General features: G+C 40.5%; 1 protein-coding gene across 2 annotated transcripts in view; it reads left to right on the top strand.

Moving 5' to 3' along the window:
• Positions 1 to 24,320, top strand: part of ZNF830 (zinc finger protein 830) — a 262,366-nt gene that overhangs the window by 12,581 nt on the left and 225,465 nt on the right. The window contains exon 2 of one of the 2 annotated variants that reach the window (XM_069219545.1): positions 5,558 to 5,657. In XM_069219545.1, coding sequence (XP_069075646.1) covers positions 5,558 to 5,657 — 100 coding nt within the window. The remainder of the gene's footprint in view (positions 1 to 5,557; positions 5,658 to 24,320) is intronic. The other variant, XM_069219544.1, reaches the window with a different exon arrangement.

Genomic DNA, 24,320 nt, shown 5'->3' with positions numbered 1-24,320 from the left:
GTTGTTCCTCTTACTGTTGCTACTTTTACTGTTATTTCCTGTTGTTACTGATGTTACTGTTCCTTTTAGGGTTGTCAATTTTACGGTTACTGATTTTGTTACTACTGGTATTACTGTTACTGTTGTTACGTTGTACTGTTACTGTTGTTACTGTTACTGTTGTTACTGTTGCATTTATACTGTAATTACTTTTATTACTGTTCCTGTTACTTTTACTGTTACTATTAATGATGTTCCTGTTACTACAGTACTGTTGCTTTTTTACTGTTGCTTCTGTTATAACAGTTACTTTTACTGTTACAACTGTTACTCTTTTACTGTTACTTGTACTGTTGTTACTACTGTTATTAATGCACCTATTGTGGTGTTTCACTAAAGTAGTAGCTAATAGGTGTGAGCAGTGACATATATGTTATGTGGAAACATGCTGTCTTCTGATGAAAGCAAGTAATGGATATTCCTGCCAAATTCAGCTCCTTCACATGGGGCAAGCTAGTTTGTTGTCAAAATTTGAGACTTCCCGGAAGGCTGATGCAATCGAAAAGCTGGTGGAGTCGTAAGAGTCAGCCAGACATTTCTTTTAAATGACTTCTGTCTTGTCCCTGTACTCTACAAAATACCTGATAATCAGTTTGTGTAGGAGATGTAAATGGTGGGCTAGGCGGGATGGCTTTGTGTGTTGAAAGACTGCCAAAGGCAAACAAGCAAAAAAAAAACAGGGATGTGAAGAACATAATTTTGAATACCAGCAAGACTTGCCCTTTTCTCTTTCCGAGGCTGGTTAGTTTAATACCAAAAACAATGTTTTGCTATGATAGTGCCATACGATATTTGTTGAATTGTTCTTTTACAGTGGAATAGAGAGTCCAAAAATAGTTTAGTGTGAGGACTGGGTTGAAGCGTATTTCCACTGGGCTTTTTCTTCTTCAAAATGTAAACAAATTGATTTGTCTACACTTTGTTTTCAAGTTAGAAAAAAATTAAACGCATCTTACATGCTTTAGTAACTAAAACAGAATGATTAACAATCCAAAATACATGTTGTTTACTATAGTGATGGCTATCTTTGCAGCTGAGAAAGCAACTTGCTTACCAGACACAGTCTTTGATTATTCATCCCCCTCACAGCATGACTGGTTCCACCCCTTAGCACGTACGCATAAACAAAGACGTGAGTGCTTTAAGGTCATGGAAGGGGTTTAAAGTAGCATAAAGCCTTGAATCCATGTATCGGTGCGCGTTAACCCCTTGCTTCACCGCTTTTCACCCTTTGGAACTCCAAACGGACTGTATTTAGGTTGTGTAATCTTGCACACAATTTTTACTGCTTTTATAAAGGGGGAGATCTCGACCTCTCTGCAGTTCGATGTATTTTTTAGTTTTTTTTTTATATTATTGTTATTTTCTTTCAATTTTACACAGGCCAATTATGTTCTACTGCTAGCCCCTCTGTTCTAAACTTTATTTGCGCAATTACAACAAGGCAAATAATATGTCATTTGGTACCAAAATACTAGCAGGGATGTAACTTCGGATGGTGTTTGGGGTGTTACACCCTCCTAATAAATGTATTTTCTGATGAATAGTTGGGTACAAGTGCTTTCTGTTGGGTCCGTGAGGTCTGTCAAATTTCACCTGGGATTTTTGCATGAACACACTGCCAAAAACACATAAACACTCTTCCTCTCGGTTTTGAAAGTCCCCGAAAGTGTTGATTATTTTCACAAAATATTGTATTCTTTCTTAGTACTCTTGCCAATCGGCCTTTCTCTCCCTTGTGCCTCCTAAGCCACTCTCATATGCACTACTTGTCGTATAATATTTTTTAACGTTATTTGCTGGCGTCATTGTCAGAAATCTGAAGCTCCCTCCAATCTTACTGACCCAGTTACAAAACTGCATACCAGTCCCAGTGCGCTGTGTTCACATTTATCTTAGTATCCTACTCCGTGACTTAATTCCCACCACCTGGATGTGTATTACAAGACGGTAATTTTGTAGGGTGGTATAGTGGCTCCAGAAAACCTGCTGTACAATTGATAAACGCTCTGTGAATGTTCTATGTGTCATTGCAGTAGAACTCCCCACTCATGTAGGGCTGTGGGTGGTAGGGGAGGCTCATAGGTCAGGGTCTCTTGGTTCACTGTGTATAGTGAATTACTGACAAAAGGGTTTAACATTCAGGGCGTAAACATGTCTGCTGCTTAGATATTTGTCTAACCTGTCACCTTTAGGCTACAGTTACAGTAGGGTAGTTTGGTGGGTTGAGCTCCCACTGCAGTAACGTGTAACATGCAGGAGCAAAAGTTCATATTTTGGTGGTGCCCACACAGCCTTTCATCCTTCTGGATGAGTTCCACAGATTTTTATAATGTCTGTGACTTAGATGCCAGTATGGCATCTTGTTGCAGCGTGGTGAGCGTTCTACTTACTCGGTCAAGAGAGAGGCAGTGACGTGTAATGTAACTGGTGCTCATGTAGAGCACTATCACTCATGCTTTAGCTTACCATAAAGGCCATATCCTAGCAGTTTATAAACAGTTTTGTAAATATTTTTGAAAATCAATTGCAACCACAATGCAATACAACACAGCTAACCAAAAAAAAAAACCTCATGCAGAAGTGAGACCTTTTGGCTTTGCCAATGCTTGTTCTGATTTTTTTGAGGCCTGAGCCTGCCCTAGGTTTTTACAGAATTTGCACTTCGTTGAAATCTGTGCTGTGGTTTTAACTTTTTTTTAAAACATACCTTAAGAATTCACAAAGGTTACAGGATTTTTACTCCTAACTTGAAGGTTTTTAACTTGGGCAGTAGATCTTTTTAATGGGTGGGGTGATGTGTAACCTTTTAAAGTAGACCATATAGTATTATGTGACATTTATGAAAGATAACTTTTTTTCTCCTGTTCTGTTTATGATGTTATCATTCTTTTATGGTTTTTAATATAGGAGGAAAGTTACTTTTTGATTGGGTACAGTTAATATTCTCAGTACATGATAGGCATCTAAACTGATCTTCAGGGTTGCCTATTCTCACCGCTTAAAAATTATTTTCAGCATTAATTACTCCTATTCATATAGCTTGTTTTTTGCTTTTTTTATTTTGTGAGTTCAGCATTGGTTCGATATTTTGATTATTTGTTTTTTTTCCAGAAAAAATGTGAGGTTGTGAGTTGCCTTCCTTTATTTACTTGGGATCAGTGCAATACATAGCATTTCGAAATGGTTCACTTTTTAACTTAAAAAATATTCTACATTTTGCATTCTTATCTTTTCTTATGGATTGGTTTTATGCTACAAGCATTTATATAATAATAGAAATTCTATAATGACAGATGAGAAGGGATTATAGAAGTGTATTGGAAATGCCACACAGAACTCGCCTCCAGGAGATGCTAGTGAATTGATACACCTTAGACCCTCCTTCCCTCATGCTTAATCAGGTGAACTAGGAACCCCTGTAACTCCTTTGCATATTAGCCCTTTCAGTTTCCGGTAACATTCTAGCAACAGGCTTAAAACAAACCAAAAGCTTCTTGTTTCAAACAGTATCCAGGACTGACTGACCTTAAACTCAATGATTCAGTTACTTTGAAAGTACAGGGGTTTTCAAGTATCAATACTGGGTTAACAAGCTACTCATATGTTTTGTACTTAACTGTTATGATTCAAATCCAGAATCTCTTATCCCTTACATTTAATTTTTAATATTTTTTCTCGTTTGTCCTAATGAATGGTCTATTGAAGTAGTAAATGAAGTGTGAATTCTTATGAAATTATCATTATAACCATTCCGATACCAATGTTTTTATCTCCTAAGCAAGTTGTTAATGGATAGTCTCTTATGCAGAATCATCTTCATCAGTGTAAAATTTCAAAGAAACAGCTACATTGATATTTACCACTACCTTGATTCTTTCATGTCAACATTTTACCACTTAGACAAAACTCCATTGACTGTTGAAGGTAGGTTAAAGTATAGAGTAAGGGTAAGCAGTAGGATCAGGCTTAAGAATAGAATAAAGGGGACGCTTAGGCTTAGACATAAGGTTCTTATTCAAAGTAGTTATAGGTTAGGGTAGTAGGGTCAATGTTAGGACTTTAAATGTAGTAATGAGCAACAATTTTTGGAGAGGCATTCTTTATATTTAATCTGTGAAAATAAGGAAAATCTAACAAATTGAAGAGAGGGTCCACATTGTGAGGAATATTAATGACTCCAGTGTAAGCTTGTTATCCTTTAGCTGTTGTACTTTGGCTATTAATATATGGTTATTGTTTGAGGAACCGAGGTCTTCATATGCTGCCAAGGGAGGCATTAAATTGGAAGATTTGCAGATTATTAACAACTTTGTGCCAACCTCTGTTTAAACAGCACCAGAGCAGTGAAAATCTAAGTTAGGTTCACCCAAATGCATTATGCTCATGAGCTAATAAGATTACGAGGACTACACAATCACTCACTACCATTGGGTCTGTAGGAACCTTAATTTGAGTTTGAAATTTCATGTTCCACTTCAAACTTAATCACGTGACCACATCTTAAGGTCATTAATGCTAAACCACTGATTTCAGCTTTCTTGCCAGGTTCGGAATGCTAGCTTTTGACACAGGACATTTTTTAAATGTTCTTTTTAGAGTGTACATGCACGTATTATTTACACAAAAAATGTACAACTAAGCTAGGGTGGGGCAGGTAAAAGTAAAACAAAACAAAAAATTTACTTAGTGAAAAAAACAGCAAAGTGAAATTAAAGATAACCAAACCAAAAACTACAGAAAATTACTAACAATAGATTACTGCCAGGGAAGAAATGGTATAAATAGGAAATGCAAGAAGAGCAAACGTTTTTTTGAACTTGAATATTTCACTGGTGGTAAAAAGCAAGTTGTATGCCTATGAATGTAATCATATGCAGAGGCCAATGAAAGAAGGATAAACATAATAAAAAGTGAGTAAGAAAAAGTGAGGCATTGATTAAATGCAACAAGAACATGGTGCCTTACATTTCCATTTGTAATGTGTGTGTATTGCTACGTTTGTAATCTTGATATAGGAGAGGTAAAGCAAATAGCCAAGTGAATATATCTTGGTAGTCGACTGATCCCATGGCTAAAGAATTTCTTTTGCTTTGCAAAGATGGATACCTCCTACCTTTTTAAAATAGCTCCTTGAATGCTTGCCTTTAGTTCTCAGTGTAATAAGGATGGTTAGTGTTTAGCAAAGAATGCTGCCAGACAATTGTTTTGATGTGATAGCAGTATTTGCCATTCTGCTTTTGTTAAATCATCTATAAACATCGCCTTCTTTTTCCTCAAGTATTAATATCTGCTTGGACCATGCCACTGCCTTTTGTCAGAATCCAATTTATGAAGATTGCATTTAGTAGTAGTACTTACACTTTATAATAGTCTCCATTATGTGGGGTTGGTAGGCTTATTTGTGTCTGTCTCTTGGCATGCTATTGATAAAATGTAGGTGCTTTTGTCTCATGACTGTTTTATAAAAAATGTTATCAGTATTGTGGCTCTATTTCCTTAACCACTTGGTCTCTACATACAACAGTTTGGATCACCTCTCTTGTACCCTCTGTAACGTGCCTATAAAAAGTGAATTGCTGTGGCAAACACACATACTCGGAAAACAACATAAAGAGGTAAGGTTCTCCATCTATTGAGGTTTTCCTACATATTGCTAATTGCGTAAGATCTGATTGAATATGCTATAGAAATAAGAGCTCTGATGTCTGGGGCTGGGTTAAGCTGGCAGCTGCGATTTCCAACCCCTCCCACCTCCACCCTCCCCCTGTGTAAATTACTATTGCCCTACCCTGAAGTACAGAAGCAACTATACGAGGGTGGTGCTGCGTGCTTAGGTGTTTTTAAGGTCTTGGTTTCTATCTTAATATGTTGCTACTGGGTAGTAGGAGGGCACCGTAAGATGAAGAACTTCCCTGCTTTGTGTTGATTCTTTCATCTTCCGTTGCCTTACGATTTTCTTGTGGAGTTGCATACAAGCTTGTGAGGTAGGCATGTGAGCAGTAGTTAGTTGTCTTTGTGATAGTTTAGGTTGGTTCTTTCGTTTATACACCAGTCCCTGAGCCTTCCATTTGTTTGCCACTCAAATTCCAAGTGTGCCCTCCGTTGTAGCAAAAGGGGCCCATTAATCCTGTGATCATGCTAACTCTGAGTAAGTGGATTTGCTACCTTTGTAGCGAAATCAAACTGTAGTGTTTTTGAACCCCTTGACTGATGCTTCGGTAGATAGTCTGATTATGGCCATATATTTTTATTTAGCTAAGAATTTGAAATTTTTCAGGCCTCTTTGTCTACGTGCAGTAAGTATTGGCTCTTTAGCATGAAGGGTATAATCGAGGAATATGCATATAGATATGTTCTCAAATTGCAAGTCTCTCAGAACCCTACCCGCTTATAGGAATGCACCCTGGTCCCTGTAGTTAAAAAAATACATATTTTCCTTGGCAGTTGTTGAGGTCTAAGAGGGGCCACCAGTGACCTGTTGGCTCATTCCACAGCAAACTCTTTTTTTAGAGTCTTCTGGGTTGGAAATAGTTGGTTATCCAGTCTTCGACTAATAGGTCAACACTTAGAGCTTCTGCCCTTTCCAGGGCCCCATTAACTGAATAGTATTTCTGGGTGTTCTGTCCTCTGTGTCCTACATCCTGGCATAAGCAGTAGCATTTGTTTGAGTGGTCCCTGCAGAGCAGAGAGAGGTCACCGCCTCTTTCAGTTTTGCAGTGGTACCCGGGACATATTGTTTGGGGTCAAGGGCAACAAGTTTTCATGTTTATTTTGTCCTTGGGACAAGTAGGCCCAACCCCTTGCCCTGCAGCACAAACCCTTTGGCTTCAGTTTACAGATACGGGAACTGTCTGCAGTTGAGGTAATATATGTGTCCATAGGTTAATGCTGTTCAAACTTGCATTCATGGTTCTTTAATGAAAAGCCTTTATTAATAGGATGAGCGCTATAAATAAATGTCGCACTGCACTACACTACTTACAGTGGTTCCAGGAAAAAAGAAAAAAGTGTACACACACGTTTGAAAAATGTAATAATATGAGGCTAAGTATAATGCTCCCAGAATGCTATCTGATCATATGTACATTTATGCAGAAGATTGTAAGCAAGAGTGATGATTCTTTGCTTTCAAAATAAAATGTTCAGAAAAAAATGCAAGTGGGGAAAGAAAGGTTTGGCAACTATGAAATTATAGGTACTATTTCTTTGAAGTGTCATTTTGTAAAATGTGTTGATGCATGCTAGTATTTCCAAAAAATATTTGGAATGGAAAATCAGTGTAACAATTTTCAACAAGATCATGGGAAGCATGAAAATAAACAAGCATTGGCAAAGAAACCGATCCAACATTTGTTGAGTCTTTTGGTTTTGTCAATGTGTGTCTTGTTTTGACATGGCTTTCGTAACACTTTATTGTTCTGGGAGTTGCCCAGCCCTCACCATTGTAACCAACATTGGCAAAAAACATAAAAACTTGTTGGTCTCAAAGAGCACACATTACCACCACTGGTGTAACAAAGCCTTGCTGCCTCTGCGGTGCATGGGGACGCCTCCAGGGGAACTCTCACAGCATCTGCCCTGAGTGAGTCTGGAGCGGGGGACCCTCCATGTTCTTTGCAGGAGGCTCCCCGTTCCAGTTTTGTTATGCCACTGATTGCCACAGTAGTTCCTGGCACTGAACACAACTACTTTGTGTGCCAATATGCTCCTTGTGGAAGAGCAGAAAGCGATCACTCACACTAATGTCAGCATATAGATAGAGAGAGAGAGAGAGAGAGAGAGAGAGAGAGAGAGAGAGAGAGAGAAATAGAAGTTTAATAAAAACAAAATATCTTTAACGCCAGACCTAATTAGGGACCCAATTCTTAAAGAAAGTCACATAAACGCACCCATCGTGTGTGTATGCCTTTGAATTAGTGGCATTCCTGAATTCACAAGAACTTATAGCAGCAGACCAGGAAATCTTACTCCTAGAAAACATTTGTGAACTGTATTTTAGCACGAGCAAATATGCATATGTAGATTGCTCATGTGAAAATCTATTGAGCGTTTAGAAGTTGACTTTCACTTCAACCACATTTTTCCCAACCCTGGAAGAACGTCAACTTCTTCCATTGTCAGGAGTAAATTTCCAACCTTTCTCTCTTTGGGAAAAGATTAGAGAAGAGCTGGTGAAAATCCTTAAAATATGCAAGTTAGTAGGTTTGCAGACTCAAGGCATTCCTGCCCTGGAACTATTGCTTACTGCTTCCTTCAGCCCCAATATTTAGATCTGTGGGAAGGTGGCAAAATAAGAAAATGGCTGTAGTGGAGATTGAAATTGCAGTTATTAAAGCCCTACTATACTAGTAGCCCTGGCTTTTATCAGAGCTCTTACGTAATGAGATTGCTACCATAATTTGTCGCAGCACTACACAGCACCAAGGGGACAAGTAGATTTTCTTACAGGACAAGTAGACTTAAGAAGCACCCTGTCCCATGGACAAGTAGGTATTTTATTAAAGTCCACACCCTTGTATCCATTCTCTTACTACTCAAGAAATAAACTTCGTCCAGTGACATACTCAGAGCAAGGCTGTGCCTAGAGAGTAGCTCAGAACAGTTGATTCCCTTCATAATACAAATAAGGAAACTTCATAATACAAACCAAAAGTTAAGCAAAAACCATTAAACCTGTAAATCAGGTACTCATTCGTCCGCCGTGTCCCATGGATATGGCAGTGGTTCTTTTCTTTTTTTTCTTTTTTTTTATGCAGTAATCTAAAATGTGTTGCAAGGGATTTCGTCCATAGGATGCTTTAAAGCCCTTGGGCATAACTGAGGAGCTAGATGTAAATATTGTACAGTGCTAGTGCTTAGAATAAAGTGCAGGCAAAGGAATTAGTGGCGTGGTTTATGTGTGCTAAGGGCAAGTGAGTGATTGGTTCTGGTGGTTTTATAGGGAGAGTGACCCTCCCATACAATTAGCTCACTTCTCAAGGTCATTGCCTGTCTGTTGATGTTACTGTACTTTCAGAGTGCCCCGCGTAGTATAGTTCTCCAAGGATGGCTTAGTGTGTGGACATTACGTATATGAGCTGTGGCTCCACCATTCTTCATAGTTGGCAGACTGGTTATAGAGTTGTCCATTCTGTGGGTCCTTGTTCACCTCGTTAGTATTCTTGTGTGATGCTAATGTACCGAAGTTCCTTGCCTCATTGCATATTCAAATTCCATAATCTTGGAAAAGAGGTTTTAGCAAGAAGCGTCTGGCTTGAAAGAGCACTGGGCAGCAGTACAGTAGATTATTAAAGCACTAAGATTTATAGGCACAGAGTCTGCAGCTGACAGTTTCTGAGAAAGTGATCAACTTGGGATGTAGTTCTTTGATCCATAGTCCCATCAACCCTGTGGCAATTATCTGTTTAAGGCAGCTTTTCCAAAGCACCCTATGGAGGTATGGCTGCAGGCTGAGGCAGTGTGGCTGCGTATTGGTGCATGATTGTTTTCAGTGCTCCCTTCTGTGTACCTCCATCTGGTCTATTTGGAGATAGGCGATTGATCTTTAGAGATAATTTGACTAGGGATTCCTTTCTGATGAGAAATTGTTCTGATGGACAGCTTTCAAGGATTTGGGTGGTGCTGTCATAATTCTGTATTAGTACTTTGGGAAGGCAGCCATGCTGTCCCAGGATTGGCCCTCTAGCCTAAATTCCAGCCTGACCAGGCAATTCAGTTGTGCAATGGTAGCTTAAAGACCCTTTTTAGCCTTAGAGCTGGAATTTTTCTATGGCTTTAACAAATCGTCCTGGGTATGCTTCATGTCCATATTTATTGTTGGGGAAAGTGTTGCTCCGATAACACATCTTATGGGGTCTCTACTTGGGCTTTCAGGAGAGTTTTTCAGTTGACAGGTTCTTATGATTAAAACTTCTGCCTCTAGAGGCTTCAGGTGTGGTTTTGCCCCTCCGTTTGCAATAGCCAAACTCTCAGGTAGTGTCTGATTCAAAGTTTTGGATAATTGATGGGCCCAAGTTCCAAGCATGGTTCTTTTTCATATGTGGCCTGGCAGCTTTTGTTGGCAAAATTATATTTGTGTAGAGTAGTGAGTGCTTTTGAATCCTTAATCTAGAGTGGTCCAAAAGGGCAATATTGTATGTATATTGTAGTATTGTGATTTTGTTGTTCAAAGGTGTTTAATGAAATCAAAATTATTCTAATTGATGTGTAGAATAAACACGAAGGGTTTAACATGAGAAGCCGCATTTAAATGCACATTTTTGTAGACGGCCTACATAGTGACGCGTATTTAGCTTAATTTGTTGACAAATGCATTTTTCTTCTTTCTGCCTGAGCTGCAGCAACTATTTGTGCATTATATTGATATGGGAAATCATAAAAGTGTGTGGTCCTAGCGTAGACTAACAAGAGGGAGACTCTGAGATGCTGCATCGACCCTTTTCCAGACTCTTTGCAGAACCTTGTGACACTTCTCAGTTTGAAACTGAGAGACCCTTTAGTTTCCTTGCCTGAATTCTAAGCTGCTACTGAGGTTCTTGAACCTCTTTTTATGGGAAGTTCTAAGTTTTATGGGAAGTTCTACAAAAAGACAAATGCTTTCACATCTGAACTAAGAACTCTTTACGTATTCTAATCATTTATGTTTTTAATTTACACTCTCCATTAGCCTAAATTAGGGATTTCCTTATATGGAACACACTTTATGCTTTGTTCTGTAATGCAATGATGTTTTAATTGATCATTTCAGTACAGAAAGAAATATTGAAGGATTTCGGTAACGCTTTCAAAACTTACAACAGAATCGCATTATTTGCTCCCATAAAATGGAAGTGATGTATATAATGATAGATTGTTGATTTGGTATGATAGGATGTAAAACCCTAAGTAGCCTGGTTGATTAATTGGTCTTTTGTGTCTTAAGAAGAGGCATATTAAGACTGTTGTTTTATGTTGTACAGAATAGTAGAACTGAAGCTTTGTGAGAATACAAAGAAATTGTAAAGGAGGGTGAGCAGCTGCAAAGAGCAGGTTGTTGTGTCATACTGTATTGCACAGGTAATAGTTGATTGGTGTGAAACGCTGCACTAATGTTGGTAAAGCTTTGAGAAAAGCTGTATAGTGCTTGGTTGTTTGTTGGACAGAGCCTCACTGAGATTGGAGGATGGGCATACGGGAATCCGCCATATACGGAACAGGATCAAAACATTGAAGATTTGTATTTTGTTGTTTGCGATTTGTTTATTTGAATTCGAAATCATTAAATTTTATAAAGCGTTTAAATGTTTAATTAGAGATGATATGACTATTGCTGTAGAGGAAGGTGAAGAGTTACCCCCTGAGTGTACTACGCTTGCTTATCATATTGATAATTGAAAAAGGTTTACACATGTGTATTGCTTCGCCAGTGGTGCAAGATCACTGAAAAAGTGGGTCCATTAAGCTTTTCCACAGGTGGTAAATTCAATTTAAGAACTATGGACAGATAAAGAAACTGTGAAATGAAGCATCATTGTTGTCCAACACAATTTGAAGCACTAAGTGCATGAGATAAATCGGCTCATAACAGAAATGGAGAAAGGTACCGATGAGAAACACAAAGGGCAATGAGAAATTATATAGATGTAGTTTGTGATGCTCTGCAACAAAGATGGAGAAAGAATGTAGTTGAGGGAGCTAGACTATATCCTGCAGTCACATTTGAGAAACATTAACAATCAGGGGGAAAAAAAGAAAATATTAAAGGTGAGAAAGAAACCAAATCAGATACTGATATTGATTTGGGAAATTATATGTTAGATGGGTTGTTGGCTGCACATCCACCACCTTATGTGGGTCATGGGACAGGTATTGGTGCATCTACAACTGATAGTGTGACAGTGGCTACATCCCCTGTTGATGCAAATTGAAAGACCAATAACAGTGACCCAAACCATTGTAGAACAACCAGTTGTAGTTTAGCCTGATATAGCTCAACCTGCGATTTCACAGCCTGTTGCGATTCGGCCTAAAGTTAAATCTATTGTACCTAATAATGTTCCTGCTTAAGTTGAAACTGTACAAGCAGTAATGCCTGCTAATGTGGCTGCTTCCACTACAACACCTGTTGCTAAGGTTGTAATTGCACAGCCGGTAGACGTGTGCACATCGATTGTCCTAAATGCAATTTCTCAAGGAGCTGTTGAAGGAATGACAGTGATGGTGTTTATCCTAATGCCACTCAATTCACAGATTGCTGTGTGGACACCACTGCTAACTATTCAGTCATTAGGGGAAGGAAAGAAGATTTGTCTTTACGACACAAGCAACACAGGGTGAGACAAATTTTGCTTAAGGCGGGATATTACACTTAGGAATTGAGGAACCAGCCAAGAAAATGACTAAGGTTGAGAGCACAGAAAGTCTGGGTACCTGCCAACATTCTGGAAAAGAGAGAGACCCAGTAAATGTCCTGAGATTAAAAATAGAATTAGAAGAAATCATTAGAGGGTGTTTGGATTTGGATCATGTGAATCAGTTCCATGAAATAGAATTGTTTTATTTATGTAAAGAGATTACAGGATAAGCCTCCGCTGTATGTGACATGTTGAGTGAATTAGCAAATAAATATGAAGTTGATATTTCAAAAAGCCTTGCATTGCAGAAAAGTTTCAGGGTATGTTTGGATGATGAATCATTTGAGACAATGCGTTCTTCAGGATTGCGATTGCACATTACTGAATTAGTAACATGAGTCTGTAGGTGGAGCGACAGTGATAAATTAGGAAGCAAGTGGGAAAAGAAAAATAATTGTTTGGGCTCCGCAGATGATTTAGAGTCTTCGGCTTTTTCAATGAGAAGAATACCAGGTCAGGGCTTGAAAAATCATAAAAATGTTACTAGACCTGCAGGTCAAGTAACTTAAATAATCTACTTGACCTAACTGTAATGTACTTGACCCATAAACGGGTCTCAAATTGTGTGATCGTAGGCAAATAGTTTACAGAGTCACCTTTTTCTTAATTCTCACATATGATGGCACCTTCAAAATGTGAGATCAGCATTTCTGCTTTTGTTTGATTAAGTAGACTAACGTTTGCTGCATGCATCACAATAACCTAGCCCACATAACCTAGGACTTCTTTTAGTTTACTAACAATATTGCCATCAGGGCAGGAGTGTTTCTCTGTTTGTTTTAACACTTTATAAATATATTACTAAACTATGATGTGGTAACATATTGCCATCTACACAAAGTAACTTTCAAAGAAATATCCAAAAACCTCTCCACTAACTTGCAGCTTTACTTATAAAACTATATAGTGTATTAACAATCTGTGGACATTGGGTTTCAGAAAACATATCCTTTGCACATCAACATGTAAAGTATTCTGATTTGTTTTCATCCTATTAAAATATTTTTTCATCACAGAAATATAAACAAAAGGATTTTCACAACTACTGAAATATATTTTGAAATGTTTGCACAGTTGACTTAGTCATTTAAATGTTGTGTATTAGGAAAAACCTGACACCCTATATCCTTTTAGTTCTGGAACTTTGCAGTCAGAAGGAAAATTAATTGTAAGATAAACTGACTTTCAACCTCTGTTTGTGAACACAGAGCAAATGTGACATAACAAGATTTGAAGATATCTTTTATTGTGCTAATGCGTCCCTTTTATGTCAATTTTATACACATTAGGACTCGTTTTAGGCCGATGAATCTTTTGACCCAGTGGTGAGACACCGTAGAACGAGATAACTGATCAATATGTCAAGCAATATATCAATGATGTTATCAATATATATAACTACAATATACTTTACTTTGGATAAAGACATTTATTAAACTGTCGGCACAACCAAGACCTTTCAGCCGTGAATAACCACACCTTTATTGGAGTTTTTGTGAATTTTATTCCCTGTTGATTACAATCTAATAATAGAAGTGTCAATCTCGAAAACCAAGAAGCATAAGAGCAAAGCCACAATATGACAGCTGTGATAAGTCTTCGATAATGCAAAGATCACAAACATAAGGGTACCAACATAAGATACGCATAGATCAGAGTGCATAGAATATCAAATACATCTCAGTTCAGCATAGCACAATGTCAGTCACGTCTATTTGCGTCAGTCAAAGTGATCACCTAGCCTAACCACTAATTAGCATCAGCATGTTGGACTTCATGCAAAATAATTTTGAACACAAATTTGGAAAACATCTGACTAAGGTCTCTATCCAAAAATACAGCAGTTGGTACCTAGAAAGGAAAAGCAAACAGACAAGTTACAATAGTATTGTCATAATTACCCTCCTCGGAATAAGTCAGCATACAGGATCAGTCTTCGTCTTCAGGACATCAGTTAGATCGCCGTCAGTCTATTTCATCTAAGGGACAGGGGACACTTCCCTCATAAGGAGGAAAAGTGTAAAGGGCAGTCTAAGGATGAGAATGGTTTTGTTTAAGTCTCAAATCACCAAACAGAGTGACAGAATTTCTGGATGCAATCGATATCATTCCCTACCTAATTCTAACGACCCTTCTGTGTCATGAGCTTTTATCCCCTTTACGTAATACCTTCCCCCAAAATCCTATTGGACATTTGCTATACCCCACTATCTTTTAACCTATCAAATTATACATTAGGTAATCCAAATTGTCACCCCACGATAATTTATAACGCTGTGATTGGTCTTCATAATTGACGTCTTCGTAGGTGGCACATCCGGAGGATGTCATCTCCTTGGTACGTTCCTCAGGTCAAAAGTTCTCTTTTCCATGGTCAAATGTCCTTGAATATTTTAACTTTTGTTGCAAAACGTATAAAGTCCATGATACAAACAGCCAATATGCGGATGGGAAGAATATCATTATTGTTACACGAAACGAAGGAAAAAGAACATTTGCTGGGTCATGGCCCTTTGCGAGTCAGCACACTAGAAGACAGAAAATATGCTTTAATATGAGAGTTACACGGTTAAAACTTCAACTCACGCTAACTTAAGGCCTTTGGATTTTAATACAAATGCAATATTCGTAGTGTTAATATATTCAATTAATCATGGTGCAAGCAATTATTTCGTATAATCGACATTAGTTTATGAGCACAATAGTAACTTCACACTTATAATCATGAGAATACACGCTAAGCAATTAATGTTTATGGCCGTTTTTATATGCAGCATTGTTAGGTATTTTTATAAGCATTTTCACATTTAATATAGGTAATATTTAAGCTACGCTCTCTCAGTCACTCCTCTGATGACGCTCGTCATCACACAAATCTTTCCTTTGACTTTTTATTTTAAATTTTTCACCTTGCGCATAATGCGCATTTCAACATCCTGGCCTTTATGTGAACTTTCCCAAATTTCATTAAACATTTTCTCTCTTTCACTTTCTTCATTCCTCCTGGTTCTTTTGGTCCAATTTCTCTTTATTTTGTCATTAATTTTGCATGCCCCCCACAATCCTAATAGACAAACCAAAACAATTAATAGACCCATCAAAATGTTTGCAAGTACTCTATTCCAAATATTGGTAAACCAGCTCCCAACTCTGGCAATTCCCCTTCCAAATTTCTCCCAAACACTGAGTTCCTTCAAACCTGTACTATCTCTAGTAAGGTTAGTAAGCATACTTCTAATCTTTTTACTGTTATCTGGTATGAATGAACAACAATGACGCTCATTGAGCATCTTGCAGACCCCTCCACTCTTAGCTAAAAGAATGTCTTAAGCAAGCCGATTTTGAAGAGTCATAGCTCTTTCTGCAGCAAGTTCAGTATCCATCAGGAGTATAGCCCCTGTAACATTTGTCAGCATGTTATCCACTATAGTAGACAACTTTTGAATTTTCATAGAATTCAAGATAACCCCTACTGATGGGATTATAGCTCCAAATATATCACCAATGACAGCCGCCACTGATTCTCGTTTCTGTCTGGGATGTTGTAATTCAGACGTCTTAGGTATTTGTTTTAGATCATCAATTTGGTAAATCTTTGGGAATACTATCGCCAAATAACAAGTCCCATGCCATCACTTAGGGAGACGGTAATAGGCATTTATCCTGTTCAGATTTTGGCCTATATATGCAAAGCCTACCTACATGTAATGCATCTATAGCTAATTTGCCTTGTGTTTTGATTGCAGTGTAAGCATAATCATTTGCGTATGTGCGTTTCTCTAATCCTTTTTCTAATCTTTCTTTTAATGCTTTGCGTCTATCATCTGTGTGATCTAAGAAGCTTTTCTCTACAGGCGATAGTAAGCAAGTCAAATTATTGCGGTGTGCGTAGGCAGTTCCAAATGTAAGTGTCGGCTCAAAGAATCCCCTAACACTTTTTATATCATGTTCCTTAGCTAACTTATTTAAAAATTCAATCACAGGCACACAAGAAAACACAACATCCAGATTAGAATAAAAATATTGCACATGCTATTGATTATAGAATCTTGTTAATAACAAGCTGCAACTAATTCCATAAGTAAGAGGGAGGCTGTGATATGTAACTCCCTCCTGCACAGACGAAGGAATTTTAGTACATACATAACAATCTTTTGCATCCATAGTTTCCACATACTCGTTTAGTAAGCAATAGAAGACATTAGTAGAAAGTTCCCCTTTTGCATTAGTTCCCTCATGCATGTGTCTTGCATCTTGCTCAAATCTCTCCCACGGTTTTAGTGTGGTAGTTTCAGGTTTTGAAGTAGCGTTAATAGTTTCTTTCTCTATCCACGGCATTCCTACAATCACTCCCACAATTATTACTGCACACACAACACCTATTATAAGACCCAACCAACCGCACACTTTACTTCCCTTGCTGCTATTTCTATTGTAAGCCAATTTTATATAGAATCAGACAGTAGAGCAACAATCAACTAGAGGATAGTTCAAATTCTCTGGCTTTCTGCGATTATTTACAGCATCTTCACTCACTCCGGGACCCTTTTCTTGTCAAATCCGGTTAGCAGCTTGTCGTAATAAGGTTTAAAGTCAATCCAGTTTTTAGTGTAACTTCCGGTAGTTTATAATGTCTCTTTTCAGTTTCAAAATTTTCCATAACTTAACCAGGCTTCCCTCGGATTCGTTCAAGTACCGTAGTATTGGCCTGGTACTTTGCGATCAAAGCAGAATGCTAGAAATTCTTGTTGCCATTCAGAAGTTGTAGCATACGCCCATTCAGGACCTGTATATCTTCTGTTTGCAATTCTTTTTCTTTTTAATCTTCGTTCACCCTGTTGTTCTCCTTCACTCAGATCATCCACTCGAGATGTATTGTCCTCTTCAATTATTGTCATTTGATACATCTCTTATCTTGAAGAGTGGCTTATCTGGCCAATTGTCGCCTCTATGTGTCTTTTCTCGATGTGTCCTTTCAGGACGTTGGACAGTATCCTCCTCTTGTGATATGGTGTTTTCTCTTGATGGACCTGCAACCGGTTCAGGAGATTCTGATACGTTCGGTTTTCTATCTACAATTTTTACTTCTTCTTCTGGTTCTGTGCTGGGTTCGAGCTCTAACCCGTATCCGTCTGCTTCTGGGAGAACCTCTCCTTGACTTAGTTCTCCTGTCGCTTCTTCTGAGATAGGCACCCTGTCACCTCTCTCGAACTCATTGACTGTTTGAGGGACAAGGCTGTTCTCAGTGGGCTCTCCGGTAGTCTCAGTTTCTTCTTGACTGTTTTCTGGCCCTGAGACTTCTCTTTCTAAAGTTGTTGTGCCCGAAACTTCAAGTTCCTCTTCAACAGGACACGTTACCCTTTTTGTATGACTGGCAGGTATCCAGTTGGGAACTCCGGCACACTTCACAGCAGTAGTAGTCATCAATATTACTTGATATGGCCCTTTCCAATGTGGTTCTAGACACTATTTTCTTACGTGCTTCTTGACAACCACCCAGTCACCGGCTTGTAGAGAGTGGCCTGGATCGCCGATCGGTGGCAACGTGTTAGCTTCCACCTGGTGAGAGAAAGAGCGAATCACATCAGCCAAGCCTTTGCAGTAATCCAACACCATATCATCTGTAATATTCACTAGTGCATTTGCAGGTACTGCTGGTAATCTCATAGCTCTGCCCATGAGGATTTCATGGGGGGATAGTCCCGTTTTCTTGTCTGGGGTGTTTCTCATTGACATCAGCACTAGAGGCAAGGCATCTGGCCACTTCATGTTAGTTGCTGCACACATTTTTGCCATTTTCGATTTCAAAGTACCGTTCATTTGCTCTACTAGTCCTGATGCTTCGGGGCGATAGCTGCAATGCAGCTTTTGTTCAATGTTGAGTGCGGCACACAGGAGTTTAATCATCTCATTGTCGAAGTGTCTACCCCTATCCGATTCTATAGAAACCGGAAACCCGAACCTTGGTATCAGTTCCCTAAGTAGTAGTTTTGCTACTGTAAGGCTGTCATTTCTACGTGTGGGATATGCCTCGATCCAATGACTGAAAACACACACAATCACCAACACATACTTTAGTCCTTCACAAACAGGCATATCAATGAAATCCATTTGCATTTTGTTAAATGGTCCTCCAGCTCCTCCAATATTGCTCAAAGTTACCACGGTTCCTTTTCCTGCATTCATCTGTTGACAGATGATGCATCTATGACAAGTAATTTCTGCGGCATGTCTGAATTTTGGGTTAAACCAATCAATTTTAAATGACCTGATCATGGCATCTCTTCCCAAGTGAGCCTGTCCATGGTAGAGCCTGGCAAATTGTGACAGAAGACTGTTTGGCAAGACTAATTTCCCTTCCTCTGAAACCCATAAATCATCAGCTCTCTGTACACATTGCATTCTTTGCCAAGAGCGTTTTTCTTCTTTGCTTGCACGACTTTGTAATATTTTTAGCTCATCCAATGTGTCAACTACCCACAATGCTAGGTTTGAACATGTATCATTCTCAGTTTGTGGTAACAATTCCCATTGCTCCTTGAACGATATACAGTTCAATGCGCAGAATCTTGCGACTTGATCTGCATAGCCGTTTCCCATGGACCCAAAGTCTTGTGATCTAATGTGAGCACTGCATTTCACCACGGCAATTTCAAAAGGTAACTGAATCGCATGTAACACATCCTTTATTTGTTCACCATTTTTCACAGGAGAACCAGATGAGGTCATAAAGCCTCTGTAAGGAAATGCCTCCTTGGCATGGTTACCCCCTGACATTTTGCCTTTGCTGATGCTATGTTTTGAATTGAAAGTATGCTGAGGCCTGCTAACCAGGCCCCAGCACCAGTGTTCTTTCCCTAACCTGTACTTTTGATTCCACAATTGGCACACCCTGGCATCCAGGTAAGTCCCTTGTAACTGGTACCCCTGGTACCAAGGGCCCTGATGCCAGGGAAGGTCTCTAAGGGCTGCAGCATATCTTATGCCACCCTGGGGACCCCTCACTCAGCACAGACACACTGCTTAACAGCTTGTGTGTGCTGGTGAGACCAAAACGAGTAAGTCGACATGGCACTCCCCTCAGGGTGCCATGCCAACCTCACACTGCCTATGCAGTATAGATAAGTCACCACTCTAGTAGGCCTTACAGCCCTAAGGCAGGGTGCACTATACCATAGGTGAGGGCACCAGTACATGAGTACTGTGCCCCTACAGTGTCTAAGCCAAACCTTAGACATTGTAAGTGCAGGGTAGCAATAAGAGTATATGGTCTGAGAGTCTGTCAAACACGGACTCCACAGCACCATAATGGCTACACTGAAAACTGGGAAGTTTGGTATCAAACTTCTCAGCACAATAAATGCACACTGATGCAGTGTACATTTTATTGTGAAATACACCCCAGAGGGCACCTCAGAGGTGCCCCCTGAAACCTTAACCGACTATCTGTGTAGCCTGACTGGTTCCAGCAGCCTGCCACATCCGAGACATGTTGCTGGCCCCATGGGGAGAGTGCCTTTGTCACTCTGAGGCCAGTAACAAAGCCTGCACTGGGTGGAGATGCTAACACCTCCCCCAGGCAGGAGCTGTCACACCTGGCGGTGAGCCTCAAAGGCTCACCCCTTTGTGCCAGCACCGCAGGACACTCCAGCTAGTGGAGTTGCCCGCCCCCTCCGGCCACGGCTCCCACTTTTGGCGGCAAGACCGGAGGAAATAATGAGAATAACAAGGAGGAGCCACTGGCCAGTCAGGGCAGCCCCTAAGGTGTCCTGAGCTGAAGTGACTCTAACTTTTAGAAATCCTCCATCTTACAGATGGAGGATTCCCCAATAGGATTAGGGATGTGACCCCCTCCCCTTGGGAGGAGGCACAAAGAGGGTGTACCCACCCTCAGGGCTAGTAGCCATTGGCTACTAACCCCCCAGACCTAAACACGCCCTTAAATTTAGTATTTAAGGGCTTCCCTGAACCTAAGAATTTAGATTCCTGAAACTACAAGAAGAAGAAGACTGCCGAGCTGAAAAACCCCTGCAGAGGAAGAACAGAAGACACCAACTGCTTTGGCCCCAGTCCTACCGGCCTGTCTCCTGCCTTCCAAAGAACCCTGCTCCAGCGACGCTTTCCAAGGGACCAGCGACCTCTGAATCCTCTGAGGACTGCCCGACTTCGAGAAAGACAAGAAACTCCTGAGGACAGCGGCACTGCTCCAAAAGAACTTCAACTTTGTTTCAAGGAGCAGACTTAAAGACCCCTGCAACTCCCCGCAAGAAGCGTGAGACTTGCAACACTGCACCCGGCGACCCCGACTCGACTGGTGGAGAACCAACACCTCAGGGAGGACCCTCCGGCGACTCCGAGACCGTGAGTAACCAAAGTTGTCCCCCCTGAGCCCCCACAGCGACGCCTGCAGAGGGAATCCCGAGGCTCCCCCTAACCGCAACTGCCTGAACTCCATTTCCCGACGGCTGGAAAAGACTCTGCACCCGCAGCCCCCAGCACCGACAGGAACGGAACTCCTGTGCAGGAGTGACCCCCAGGAGGCCCTCTCCCTTGCCCAGGTTGTGGCTACCCCGAGGAGCCCCCCCCTTGCCTGCCTGCGACGCTGAAGAGATCCCTTGATCTCTCATTGATTTATATTGAAAACTCAACGCTTGTTTCTACACTGCACCCGGCCGCCCCAGTGCCGCTGAGGGTGTACTTTTTGTGTGAACTTGTGTCCCCCCCGGTGCCCTACAAAACCCCCCTGGTCTGCCATCCGAAGACGCGGGTACTTACCTGCTGGCAGACCGGAACCAGGGCACCCCCTTCTCTCCATTGCAGCCTATGCGTTTTGGGCACCTCTTTGACCTCTGCACCTGACCGGCCCTGAGCTGCTGGTGTGGTAACTTTGGGGTTGCTCTGAACCCCCAACGGTGGGCTACCTTGGACCCAAACCTGAGACTTGTAAGTGATTTACTTACCTGACAAAACTAACAAAAACTTACCTCCCCCAGGAACTGTGAAAATTGCACTGTGTCCACTTTTAAAACAGCTTATTGTGTTTTATGTAAAAAGTATACATGCTAATGTAATGATTCAAAGTTCCTAAAGTACTTACCTGCAATACCTTTCAAATGAGATATTACATGTAGAATTTGAACCTGTGGTTCTTAAAATAAACTAAGAAAAGATATTTTTCTATAACAAAACCTATTGGCTGGATTTGTCTCTGTGTGTGTGTTCCTCATTTATTGCCTGTGTGTATGCACAACAAATGCTTAACACTACTCCTTTGATAAGCCTACTGCTCGACCACACTACCACAAAATAGAGCATTAGTATTATCTCTTTTTGCCACTATCTTACCTCTAAGGGGAACCCTTGGACTCTGTGCATACTATTCCTTACTTTGAAATAGTGCATACAGAGCCAACTTCCTACAGCCTCTCTGTGACCAAAGTTGGCCAAAATTATGTACAATTCCGAATCCGTATCTGCTGTCAGTATAGATAGTGACTTTCAAATTTACAGCTGCGTGGCATGCCTTAGTAAGGGCGATCAGTTCTGCCGCTTGTGCGGAAAACACTCTTTCGAGCCAGGAGGCTTTGACGATGCCGGTTATAGTACATACCACATAACCAGCTCTTAGTGTTCCGGCAGAGTCTCTAAGACAGGACCCATCAACAAACATGATGCAGTCATTTTCTTTCAATTGAGTGTCCTGAATATCTGGACAAGGTTTGGTGCACAATTCAGTCACCTCAAGACAATCATGTTCAAATTCTTCCCCATCTTTGATTTCAGTATTTTCATTAGGGAGTAAAGTTGCCAGGTTCAGTACAGTGCACCTCTTCAGCGTGACATTCCGTGACCCCAGTATGATCGTCTCATACCTAGTGAGACGTGCATTTGTCATGTGCTGAGTCTTAGTTCGAGTCAACAGAATTTCAACTGAATGTGGAACCATTACTGTTAGAGGGTATCCCATGACTATGCCTTCACATTGTAAAAGGCTCTGACCAACTGCTGCAACTGCACGCAAACAACCCGGTAAGGCTGCTGCGACAGGGTCCAAGGTAGCTGAAAAATATGCTACAGGGCGATTTGCATCTCCGTGGACCCGTGTTAAGACAGACAAAGAACAAGCATCACGTTCATGACAAAACAACAGAAATGGTTTCTCGTAGTCTGGCATTCCTAACGCTGGTGCCTTGCACATGCATTCTCTTAGCTCCATAAATGACTCAAACTCTTCTTTTGACAAGGTTATAGTATATGGCTTATCCGTAATTTCTTTCCCTGTCAGTTTTATTAATGGCTTTGAAATGATTGAGAAGTTGGGTATCAACTGGCGACAGTAGCCCACCATTCCCAAAAACATCCTGACATCTCTTTTTGTTGTTGGGGGGTTCATTTGCAAGACAGCTGTTATTCTTTCTTTAGATATTCTCCTGGAACCCTTCTCAATCAAATGTCCCAAATATTTCACCTCCTTCTGACAGTATTGTAGTTTTCTGGGTGACACCTTGTGTCCGTTTTTCCACAGATGATTCAGTAATGCGATGGTATTGTATTTACAACTGTCCCTTGTTTTGGACGCAATTAGTAAATCATCAATGTACTGCACAAGAGTTGAATTAAAAGGCAGCACCAGTGGCTCCAAATCCTTCTTCAATATTTGATTGAAGATGGACGGTGACTCAGAAAACCCCTGAGGAATTCTGCACCAACTGTACACCTTATCCAGGAATTTCAAACTGAACAAAAATTGACTATCCTCATGAAGAGGTACTGAAAAGAAGGCTTGTGATAGGTCTACTACGGTAAACCATTCAGCATCACAGGGGACCTGAAACATGATTACTGCTGGGTTGGGCACCACAGGGCAACACTTTATCACAATTTCATTTATTTTTCTCAGGTCCTGCACAATTCGAACTTTTCCACAAGGCTTCTTTAACCCCATTATGGGAGAGTTACATGGACTACTCAAGACTTCTTTCAGAACTCCCTGTCGGAGGAAGTCTGCAATTATTTGTGACACTTTGATAAGAACATCTTGAGTCATATGGTATTGTGGCACTTGTGGGAACACTGCATTTGGTTTTATCTGAACTTTAACTGGTTCTACTCCTTTTATCAATCCTACTTCTTTCCTGTTAAGTCCCACACTTTTTCTGTTATTGTCCCTTATAATTCGACAGGCAGATCGATCAAAGTATGCATTGGGAATAGAGTAATCAGAGGGTAGTCCTCATTTGTTCCTGTTTCTTCCTCAAAAATTTGACTTTCATCTCCTTCATCGTCACTATTTGTCTGTACTTCAATTCCATCATTGGAACAGGTATTTGAGCATTTTGTCTTGCACAGTAAGTCTCTTCCCAGTAGGGATACCAGACTTGAATCACATACTACAAACCTATGTAGTCCCTGGAAGTTGCCGATCTCAACCTGCACTGGATCTGTAATCGGGTTGGTCAGATACTAATTTGCTACTCCAACCACTCGTATGGTACGCCCGGACAATGGCAATCTCAGAACTTCCGCACTTCTGACAGTAGAGCGTGTGTCTCCTGTGTCAACCAGAAATGAAACCTTATACCCCATCACCTTTCCCTCGACGTATGGGCCTCTCTGATCTACCTCTAAGGACGCTGCAAGCCTGCACTCCTCACTGTCTGAGTTGTCATCTGACCAATCTTCATTCATGCCATTTTCACCTCGTAATGAGAACTGTTGTACAGTATTGTTTTGATTTGTTACCTGGCCTGTGACCTGCTGAGGAAGCATCACCTGTTGCTGTCCCATCGGAGCCATCGGTAATTGCATTTGCTGTCTAGGCACCGTAGGAATCTGCTGCTGCACTGGTTGCATTTGTATTGACTGAAAACGCGGCATTTGCATCTG

This window comes from Pleurodeles waltl, chromosome 2_2 (assembly GCF_031143425.1).
Source record: "Pleurodeles waltl isolate 20211129_DDA chromosome 2_2, aPleWal1.hap1.20221129, whole genome shotgun sequence".
NCBI lineage: Eukaryota > Metazoa > Chordata > Amphibia > Caudata > Salamandridae > Pleurodeles > Pleurodeles waltl.
Note: the sequence above shows the minus strand (reverse complement) of the source record. Positions and strands in the feature narration are given on the sequence as shown.